This window comes from Periplaneta americana, chromosome 15, assembly GCF_040183065.1.
Source record: "Periplaneta americana isolate PAMFEO1 chromosome 15, P.americana_PAMFEO1_priV1, whole genome shotgun sequence".
NCBI classification, from domain to species: domain Eukaryota; kingdom Metazoa; phylum Arthropoda; class Insecta; order Blattodea; family Blattidae; genus Periplaneta; species Periplaneta americana.
This window is the reverse complement of record NC_091131.1, coordinates 102,918,295-102,930,420: the sequence shown is the minus strand read 5'-3', so window position 1 is coordinate 102,930,420 and position 12,126 is coordinate 102,918,295. Positions and strand designations below refer to the sequence as shown.

General features: G+C 33.6%; 1 protein-coding gene across 1 annotated transcript; it reads left to right on the top strand.

Moving 5' to 3' along the window:
• The first annotated feature begins 740 nt into the window (after positions 1-740).
• On the top strand, positions 741-8,653 carry Ufc1 (Ubiquitin-fold modifier conjugating enzyme 1). The gene is made up of 4 exons (XM_069847927.1): positions 741-908; positions 1,040-1,171; positions 2,142-2,309; positions 2,397-8,653. The coding sequence occupies exons 1-4, from the start codon at positions 786-788 to the stop codon at positions 2,478-2,480; spliced, it is 507 nt and encodes a 168-aa protein (XP_069704028.1). The 5' UTR covers positions 741-785; the 3' UTR covers positions 2,481-8,653.
• The last annotated feature ends 3,473 nt before the right edge of the window (positions 8,654-12,126 follow it).

The window sequence follows — 12,126 nt, the reverse complement described above, 5'->3', positions numbered from 1 at the left end:
CTCTAAAACTTAACAACAAGTCTATACTGATTATCGCATATTTATTTCACTTAGGAATTTGATTAAAACAAGAACTTGTGTAATCAAGGTGCATATCTTTATGTCTTGTGATCTAAGAGTTAATATGTTAATATAATTTTAGATTCTCTGAAACCTAACAATTTGCTAATTATCGTAAAATTATACAATCTATAATGTGTATTGTGTAGGCCTATTTATGGATGTAACAGTGTTTTCTATAAATTGCTGCATACGTATTTTCTTTTCTTTAATGTTCTAACACATATCAATGAAACTTTGAATATGTTTATTTCGTCCTAATTTTACGTTAAACGTCGAAAATGGCCATAATATGTCAATTTTAGATCATCACAGCGTTAAATTGCGTGATTTACGCACTGCTATTATTTGTCTGCTCTCCAACAATATGGCAGCAAGCGCAGCGTTCAATTTGCCCCGGTTTCCTCGTTTCGCGCAGCCGAGACTGTAGGGGCTTGGGCAATATAAACACCTTTGGCAGGAATGCTACGCTTATACGCTTAGAGAAACATCAGTTGAAAGTAAATTATTATTATTATTATTATTATTATTATTATTATTATTATTATTATTATTATTGGTGGTGGTGGTGTTGCTGCGAAGGCATGCCGATGATAAAAAATAATATTTAGCCCCTTGAGGTGAAATTTAGCTCTTTGTGGTATCAGTCTAGCTTGTTCTGTAGTTCCGTAGTTGGCAATACTGGTGACGACCGACCGACGTCTGAGTCTGACAGGTCATTAAAAATGGTTGACGAAGCAACCAAGAAAACACTTAGTAATATACCACTACTTAAAACAAAAGCTGGACCTCGTGATAAAGATTTGTGGGTACAGAGGTTGAAAGAAGAATACCAATCATTAATTCAGGTATAACGGAATCACTTACAAATTAATACACAATGGTGCAATATTAGTGCCATATGGTCGCATGTTCTAGAGTCTAGACTTAGAATTTCTTATACGATAGTGTTTGTACTTGATGTATTTATTTTCTGCAGTATGTTCAAAACAACAAGAGTGCAGATAATGATTGGTTTCGATTGGAATCCAATAAAGAAGGAACAAGATGGTTTGGGAAGTGTTGGTACATTCATAACCTCTTGAAGTATGAATTTGATGTGGAATTTGATGTAAGTATAAAATTCGTTTAGAGATTATCAAATTTAATGCATCATTTTGGACGAGAATGGTCTTATGATAATCATATCATAACAATGGTACGCTGTCTGAACTTTCTTTTGTCAATTTAGGTGTTATGTAATATTAAATTATAAACTAGATTGTAATTTTAAAACAGTATGTCGGCTGAAGATGCATATCCGCAATAGGAAAATAAATCACTCAGCGCTCGTTTAACCTGAATGTAATTTAGCAACTTACTTTAGTGTATGACCTAAAAGATCAACATCTTGTTCTAAACCCCAAGTGCACAATACCGGCGCGGGCGTATGGTAATACAGTAGCACAGTCGGTCAATGTAGAGTATCCACCAACCACTGAACGAATATTGCACACTTTTATTGCTGTCAATGTGGCGCTATAAACCAATTTTCAATACCTTTATCACAACCACAACACATTTCAATTCTTATTATACCTATTATATATATAGCTTCGTAACTGTATATACTAGACTGTGCTACTAAGCAGAAGGCTTCTAGATCTATTTCCGGTGATTCCAATCTAGGCTAGGTCTAGTAAGTATGATTAATGTAAAAGTATAGTATATATGTTAATACAAATGTAGAGTGAAAATAGTAAATAGCAGTAGAAAGTGAGAAGAAATGGAGAAAATGTGAAGGAAAAGAGTAGATTAAAGAGCAAACCACCCCATACACTTCCATGATCCCGTAAGACACTTGAGTTAATACATAACTGGCATATGGGAAAATTTGGCGGCTCCGGTATTGTTCACTTGTTCCCTCTCCAGACAGTTATTGGTATGTTTTAAATGTGCATTATAAGAAGCAAAGTCAGTGTATGATATTCTGGTTTTAAAAGAACCTTGAATACGTCTATAACAGTAAATCATTGTATTCTCCATTTATATGTGATAATTTCCAAGAACATGCTTGTACTAATTATGAAACTCTTCTTCAGATTCCTGTTACATATCCAACAACAGCACCAGAGATAGCATTACCAGAACTTGATGGAAAAACTGCGAAAATGTATAGAGGTGGAAAAATCTGCTTGACGGATCATTTCAAACCTTTATGGGCTCGCAACGTTCCTAAATTTGGTATAGCTCATGCAATGGCTTTAGGGGTGAGCATTTTTAGGAACTTTGTTAATCTTTCTAAAAGAATAGGCATGCGATAATTTTATTAATGCCTTTTAATATTTATATTCCAGCTTGGGCCGTGGCTTGCTGTAGAAATTCCTGATATGATTGATAAAGGAGCTATTACATATAAGGAGAAGACAGAAGGAAGATAATGACAGAAGAATAGGATATGAAATTGAGGAAATGAACTCTTTATTCAGTGAACAATTCGAGATGTCATTTACTATGAAAATTCGCTTTGATATATTATTATTTAGTAATTTTGTAGGAGACGTCATTATACAGTGAGGTTAGTTGGGGACGCTCAAGTTTTCGTCTGGAGCTGGCCCGGCTATCAATGTGTTGGTTACTGCAAGGAACATGCGCGCGTCTTTGGCACTTTTAGGCCTACAATGCTTAAAAGTTACAGTATTTACCAAGCTCACATTCGCTGCTCAAAATGTCTTCCATTTACTGCAACACATTTGACATCTTTTTATAAAATTTGCAGTCACTCTCGCAAGTTCTTCAGCACTGATAGAATTTATTGTATATATCTTATATTCTGTTTAAGTTAATTTATGGAGTGTGGGTTTCTTGCATAAACTTGATTTTTAAGCCTACACCATAAATAAAAATCGAATGCTGTTAAATCTTGGCTACATGGAGGCCACAAATTCTTACTTACTTGCACACCAAACATACGACGTAATTCTGCCATCGACGCATTGGCAGTATGAGCTGTGGCAGAATCTTCTGAAAGTACATTGACAATCGTTCTGCATATGTCAGTTCGTCGCAAAATGAAGCAAGAATTTCACGAATGTAATGTTAATGGTCAATTGTGCCCTCATAAAGAATAGATCCCATAATCCTGTGTCCATTCATAGCACACCAGACTCCAATCTTTTTCCTGTACAATGGAATTTGAAGGACGACATCTGGCTTATGTTGGCTGTAGTATCTATTATTTTGTGAACAGATGTGTCCATCCAATGAAAACTACGTTTCATCCGAGAAAAAAACTAATTTCGGATTGATTTCGCCTAATTGAGCCTCTGTATTCTTCAATTAAAAAAATGTTGTCTTTTATTCGGATTTTGCGGCCTACAGGAATTCTGTAGGGCCTAAATTTAGGTAATTTTGTCGCTACACGACCAGAACTTTTACTTATTCCAGTTTCCTGTGCTAAACGTCTGAGGAATTTTTGAGGGATGTCTTCCAATCTTTCACCAATCTCGTCTAATTTCTCTTCCAACAGAACACGGTATTCTCTTTTCAGTTTTTCATCATTTACTGAACTTGTCTGCTTGAGCTTATAAAGTCCTCTTATTGTACTGACAGTAGGGTTGCCAACTCTGGTAAATAAAATTACCGGTCATTTTACACACTCAAGTTTGGATGAATATGTTGTTGTTTTCTAATGCCAGGCGTTTGACAATAAAGTCATTTGACCTCTTGCACTCCAATATTTTTCAAAGATATTGTCATGGTCAGCCACTGAAGCATAGATTTTGAGGTGTTCCGAATCCATTTCCTGATTTGAATTGCACAATGGGCAGTTAGGGGATTGATATATTCCAATTCTATGCAGATGCTTGGCCAAACAGTCATAGCCTGTTGCCAATCTAAATGCAGCTACAGATGATTTGCGTGGTAAATCGGGAATTAACTGTTGATTATGATGCAGAGAGTTCCATTTTTTCCCTTGAGATTGTGTTAGCAAATTTTGTTTGTTAAATTCTAAGTGTAATATAATATACTAAATACAGAATCCGCTATATGATATGAGCAAAAATTAATAATAATAAATTGAGAAAAAAATCTTGCTTCAGTGTTCCAAAATGCACTTCTTAATTTTGTATTTGGAGCTTGATACCACAGCTTTAAGAACTTCTCTTTCTTCTACTATAAAGCGATAAAATTATCCACACCTAAATTTAAGATTTTCCCCGGTAAAAAGTGCAGCTTTTATTATTTCCACACTTAAATGATTCCTTACATTATTTCACAAGATATTCATGATACTGATTACATGCTTCACAAAAGAATTTTACATCTTAATTACACAACTTTTAACACTGTATCACTTCGGAATATGTATTATATGACTTTCTTGTGTTAAATTCTATTGTACCTGGTTAACATGTTTCGACCTATTATGGGTCATCCTCAGAACTGGTTGTTGTTGGTCTTGGTGCCTCTTGTTTTGTTTCCTGTGAGGGTGTGTTTGTGTAGTGTAATGTGGAGTCAAAGAGTGTGTGTGTTCTGAAATTGAGTTGTGTGTTAAGAATTTCATTGGGGTGTGTTTTTGTGTGTCTGTATATTTCATATTGTTATAGTGTGTACACACAGACAGACACACAAAATACACCCAAATGAAATTCTTAACACACTACTCAATTTCAGAACACACACACTCTTTGACTCCATATTACACCACACAAACACACCCTCACAGGAAACAAAACAAGAGGCGCCAAGACCAACAACAACCAGTTCTGAGGATGACCCATAGTAGGTCGAAACATGTAAACCAGGTACGGTAGAATTTAATACAAGAAAGTTATATAATACATATTCCGAAAAGAATTTTATTGCTTGAAGAAATAGCAAACACGTGTTGGACTACCATTTTCATTTGTAAAGATTTCTCTTGAGACACCCCTATCCTGAAAATATTTACACTATTTTATAAAACTTGTCAAATGTGCAACTTTCACAAAGGAAGAATTTAACAAGCACAGTTCATCATAGAGTACATCTTTATCTAGTTGCAGCCTTAGTTTTTGTCTAATAATACTTAAAATTTCTTTCACTTTTGATGTGCAACCATCAAGTATTTAGGCTGAAGAACACTTGAAAATTCCCATATTATCGTTAGCTGTTCTGAATTAAAGGTTAAAATGGCCCACGAAATAGAGAAAAATCTCTTTTAGCATATATGCTGTTGTTTAGTCAACTGTCCAAAGACAGGTCTGAACCTCACAAGTGATACCAAGAAGGCGCCACTTATGAGGCAACTAGACCAGGAGATAATGGGGTAGGGTACCATATATGATAAAAGCTATTATTACAAGTTCTCAAACTAATTTAATAAAATTACCAGACATAAGTAGTGCTGGTAAGGGCTTGATACCGGCCACCTGTCTTATGTTGAAATACCAGCTAGTTGGCAGCTGAAACAGGTCACTCTGAAAACTTTTTCCGAAATTTGTGTCTTGTCGCCGCACAAGATTTTCGTTTCCATATGTTTGTATTCTATAGATAAGTATGTTCATGTAATGAATAAGTCATTACAACAGTAGCCTACATAGAACACTTTAAACTTAACTTAAACTTTTAAGATTACAACTTTCACTGCCAACTTACTTCTCACAACACAACTAAAGCGAAACTGCAGTGTCACTCATTGCTTGCGCGCTCTGAGAATGCCATCTCTTGGCGGGGAATTGCTCCTGCAAAACCCGAGCATCCCCAACTAACCTCAGTGTTACACGAAACCTGTAGTAATTGAAGCCTTGCCCCAAATAGGGATCTAAGCTCTAATTTCATTGTTTTGAGAAACTTAAGAAAAACTAACTTGGAGCTAGATCCGTCTTCCACAACGAACGAACTTCGGCTTGGAATTTCAACCTGATGTAGTTGCCATAGCTGCCAACAGATGTCCCCATATGATAAACTAGCATAGATTCCTATTCCACTAATAACTCGTTTTCGATGATTATGGCACTTAGATCCCTATTTGGGGCAAAGCTTCAATTTAATCAATTAATGGAAGATGCTTGTAAAGTGTTTGGTCCCGGACGATTTATATGAATGCAATGAAGATGTTATTTTTTTTTTAATTTATATCGAAAATATTATAAATTGTCGACTGATTTAAAAAAAAAAAAGAATCCATGGTCCCTGGACCAAATAATCGAAAATGCTGTGAACAACAAACACTCCAGTAACACCACAAAACTGTAAGTAGGCTACTAACTATAAAAGATAAAATAAAACACACACAATAACAATGATTCCATGGTATCCTTCCACCGCTTATTAGTAATGGTTAGCACATCTGACCACAAAACTAGCGGACCCAGGTTCAAATCCTGGTTTATGTTTTTTCCGGTGTTTTCCCTCAACCAATTGAGAGCAAATGCTGGGTAACTTTCTGTGCTGGATCACCATCTTACTCAGACACTAAATAACCATAGTAGTTGGTAAAGCATCGTAAAATAACCAATTTAAACGAATCCATAATAACCAAAAACAGGAGTAAGTTCAGTTTGAAACTGGTCTATATGTAAATGTGTAGGCCCAAATTCTGTAAAGTATTAAATATAGAAACTTTTTTATGCCGTACATAAACTAGCAAAGAGGTAATTCTGATGATTTTGTAAATGAAAATCATTGAATTTATAAGAGATTTTTTTTTTTTTGTGGAGATGGAGTTATAAATGTAAGGATTTTATAGAGCTATATTTGGAGAAAGAAAAATTGTTGCAAATGTGGTAAATTATGTTTGAAATGAGAGGTGCGTCATAGTGGAGTTGAACATGTTGTGGTTTCTAGTGAAAGCAGGAAACGCAGAGGGATATAAAACCTGAGATACTTTGTAATGTGAAGAATGCATAACTTGTATTAATGAAATTAGCACTAAAAATAGTGAAACAGAACAAATAATGAAAAAAAAAAAAAAACGCAGTTTTCGTAATGTGACTTCGTTTGTACATCACCATAGCTGTAGCTTCTCATTGACCAGTACTGAGAACGTTACTAACAAAAAGTCACCAGCCTTTGAAAATTCTGCACTCAATCGCTGTCATCTTCATGTTATTGTTGGGATAGAGGGTCATGACATCTTCTAAGCTAAGCTAATCTAAATGATGATAATAATAATAATGATGATAGTCACCTTGAAGACTTCGATCATATAGTCTACTGAAATTTTTGGTAAATCTTTACAATATTGTTACCAAAGGAAGGTGGACAGCAAAAAAGGACACATTCTTATAGACAATTTTTAGTATATGCAAGGCATACAAAAAGTCTGTACTAACCTAGCCTGTCATATTCATATAAGCAAGACATAATGTAAGCCTAAACTAACCTAACCTATGACAGAGTCGTATATGCAGGGTATACCAGAAGCCTTAAACTAGCCAATCTTTCAAAAATTCGTATTATGCAAGCCCTATGAAAGGCCTGTATCATGATATTAAAACTCATAATTAGGATTGCCAACCCTCCTATATTTGCGCCTAATTTTCAACAGTCTCCCAGTTCCCATATTTTCTTTCCCTTCGAGCATTTTTCTCCTTTATTTTTGCATAATGTAAAAATCATTATTCTAAACATTTGATTTTGCCATGAATGATGATTGTTTATATGATGAATTTTGTTGTTCAAGAGATGCATTGAAATGTGCAGTCTTCATAAAAAGTAATGCTTGCAAAGAATATGTTTTAGTGCTCATCCATTTAAAATGTTAATGTTATAAATTTGGAAGAACTGGCTTGTTTTGTTCTGAGCATATCAAGTAGTAATGCTCATACAAAGAGGGTGTTTCACCTCATGAACAATAATTGGACAGATGTTCGAAACAGGAGCACGACACATCTAATCAAATCAGAGCTGCAAACTGCAGTAGTACTTCAACTATTATGTGAGACAAAATCTGTCTCAAAATACTCTTAATTTAAGCCTAGCTGCCGAAGTGTAGAATAGGGTTGTTTTTTAGTAACTGAACAGAATAATTTTTCAATTTTCTATGTGAAATTTTGTTGATTCTTTAATCTCCCATATTTTCTTCAAAAAAATTTGGCAACCCTACTCATAATATAAAAAAAATTCGAGTGTACGCTAGCATGTTGAGGTCGAGTAGCATTTATAATGAATAAAGATGGTGTTTGGGGAAATTTTTCTTGGGGTACTACAAGTTTTTCTGCTGCCATCACTCCACTATTTCTGTACCATACATTATCAACTCATTACCAGTCCAAAAAGCTCTAGAAAACTACTGCATTGTATTGTTACTCAAAAGACTTCCAAGCTGCTTCTGCACAATCAAATTTTTCTTTCAATTCAACATTTTACAAGAAAGACTGTCCTGATTGCATGCATAAACGCATGGAAAATTGAACCGTGTCGATGCACCTTAAGAGTGGGTTAGATGAGGGACTAGCTAAGTGATATGAGGCCGAGGACTGTAACAAGTTCAGAGTGGATTAGTGATGGGATAGATAAGTGACAGGGGACCGAGGATTGACAAGGTTAGAATTATTTGTTATTTTCTGATCAGTTTTAGTAGTTTGTCAAATCGAGTTCTGAATAAAATTTAACTTGAACAATCATATTTTTTGTGGTTCTTGATGCCATAATACCAGTATTTTCGAATCCCATTGGCCAATTCCTTCATATATTTGTCAAATCTTTGACATGAAGCAATCACAGATTTTTAAAGTATTGTAAGTGATTTTACTGTAGAACTTGTGAAGTATTGGCAAGTCTTCTGAAGCTCTGAATTTGAAGAAAATTTGATCATGTGGAAGCAGATTTAAAGATTGACATTCCACGTAACAATTAACTATGTGAATATCTAGAGTTACGCCCATTGCCCAAGTTTCCAGGTATTATACAATGCAATATAAAATTTCAAGGGTTGACACTACAGTCTGTAACACTACAACATGTGTGCTATGTTGCACTTGTCAAGTTTAATTTCGATACAAATGTGATTCTTTTATAGACTGTGACAGAAAAATTAAATGAAGGAACTCTACTTTGCAGGAACGTAAAGAAAAACTTTCAAAATTAATTCTTAAAAACAAACTATTCACTTAAAATGTAATATAAAAAGACTCAAATTAATTAGGCATACTCACCTGGGTTGAATGGCAATCATTGGAAGAATCAGTGTGCCATAATGTTATCATCTTTGATTTTTGCTTGACAGGATTGATTGTGACATATGTGACGTTTGCCTAGCAAATATTGTTGGAAATGCATCATCAGTTAATTTTGGTTCCATCTTAAGCACAGTTAAGCACTACTGAGTTTTAAAACTTCCACAATTTTTATCCGATTTCAATGAAATTTTAATCACCAGTTCCTGAATTCCTTTAATTGCGATTAGATAATGTTGAAATTTGCAGATTTTTTTATTTGTAAATTTGGTCCATACAAAAGATTAAATAGAAAAATGCATATCTCACCAATAAATCGGATTACACATGAAAGAATAAAGATTTTTGTCTTGTTTCATGGCTTAACATGTAGCTAAATAATTGAGTAATGGAATTGTGTATTTGTATTTTGTTATTTGTGGCTTGGAATAAAAAATTATTGTTGAAGAATTTTATTATTTTTTTAAGGTAATGCATAAAAATTTTACTGGTTGTATTTTTGAAGTGGCATAAAAAATAATACACATTTCCATAGAATACTCTATGTAAAATGTATGGTAAAAATGTATGAATTAAATACTATTATAGTCACAGTCATACCATGGCATGATTGTGACTATAATAGTATTTAATTCAGTAATATGTCACATCAACGGATGTATATATGTCATCCAAACATCGTAAGATGAAGATTACATTTGTAAAAATGTCATTGCATTATCTTACTTAGTTTTTGAGAAACCTGAAAAATGTAAAAAATTACATATCTGGGAAACTGCATTTAAAGGTAACTGCCTGACAGTCAGGTTAGCTTATGGCCCTTCAGAATTAATACAATATTTAGGATACCTACTATTCGAATAATGAAATGAAACTTTGTACAAATATTTCTCATAGGCCAAATGATTCTTTGGTGAGAAAATTGAAATGTTTCACCATCTGGTCTCTTTGCAGTGTGTGCTCGAATTATGTGACTCATAAAAAGCTTAAGAAGGAGCTGAATTGAATTTGGTAATTTCTAAACTATAAAAGATACATTAATTTTTTTTGCATACGAGTTCTAGGCATTACTTGGTACATACTTGCAAATTTTCAAAACTGTATTGTAATATCATCATTATTAATTATTCATATTAATTTTATGTTAATATTTTGATATCTCTATAATTCTTATCTTGTGCTATAATTTCACAGATACTTTAATTCGTTTTCTTAAGGTAGCTTATGGCACGGTAAAACATAATTGGCATTTAGCTTACTCAAACTCTAATTTTGTTTTGAATTAAAAATTATTAAATTGAATCATTTCAAATTTAAAAAAAAAAAAACAAATCATGCAATTTTTACACCCGATCATACTTTACACTACACAAAATGAAATGCCAATTATCAAATATTGGAATACATTGAAACAGCAGAAAAGAATTTCTAAAGAATATGTCAATAAATGTGGGAGTAGATAGATTTTGAGTAAGTGAATGTGTAAAAAAAATATAAACCGAGAAAATAGACACCAAAGTTTAATTGCATTCTACATACATCCTGAAATTCTATCAGTTGGACATACATATGTATTATCTGAAAAGGACTCTCTGTCTGAATGTGCAAACAAGTAGTTAGAAAATTGAGGAAACCACAGTAATTTTGAAATAAAGAGAGAAGAAACCTTGCAGAGGGAGTAGGCATGACCCATTGTGGCATTTAAATATGTAGCACATGACTTTAAAAATGGTGGCAGAAACGCCTACTAGCCTAGAAGCAGAATATGCAAATGAAAAACTTGGTAAAATGATTCACAACAGTATTTAGAATTGTTTAATGTAAAAATCCAAAAATCGCATTTTAGGTCATATATAGGGGGCCTATCTATTTTTCATTTCAGCCCCCCCCCCCCAATACATACATTAGCATAATTACCGGATTCAAAATCAGCTCAGTATGTATTACTACTTCATTTTTATCGTCTTTCTTTATCACAAGGTAAAGCAAATGTTGAAACATCATTATTTGAACAGTAATTAGATGCGCAAGCTGGTAGATCATGCATTCGATCCATTTTATAAAAGAGAGCCTATACTACACTAAAAAATACAAATCCAAAGCACACCATATAATCCGTAGTGTTTCCTTTCAAAATAACAACACAAATGATGATACTTAGCACCACAAACACTATCATTTCAAAAGTAACATTACCCAAAGAGTTAACTTATAAATATTTGTTAAATCACAAAAAAAAAAAATAAATAATAACACAGACTACTATTAGAACTCCCTAACAATGTAACAATGGTACAGTAATTTAAAAGTTCATATGACTTGCATAGTGTAATGATGATTACTTTCGAAACAGCAAGCCACTATAACTGAAATGACTGCACCTAAAGCAACTTACAAACACTGCAATACAGAAAAAAATGTTTCCCTAGTGGTACAATTTATAAATCTTTGTTAAAATCACTAAGGAATACATTTAACCCAATTGCATCATTTGACGAGCTGTGTTCACGCGAGATTTACCACACCAAAATATCTTAGTAAGACATCTTAAACAGTAAACACATACTTTCGACGTACTTTTGTATAGTTAATTTTTCTATTAATATTTTTACATCACACTGCAAGCTGGACATAAAATGCGAGTGCAGGGAATTTAAGAGTCCATTGGGTTAATACTGCTATTACGTGCCTACTTACATGGTTTGTATTTTACTAGTTACAGCACACATTTTGTGATGTCATACAATCCGAACTGTTGACGAAATTAGGTCATATGGTTCGTGACGATTTGATGAATTTCTTTTGGAATCTCTTATATCTAGAAGTATATCGTCATTGTTCTTGCAATAACTCCTATGTGACATATTTATTGATTTTCAGGTTTTTGCTCTATTAAATAAATAGTGATACAGAAAATAATAAC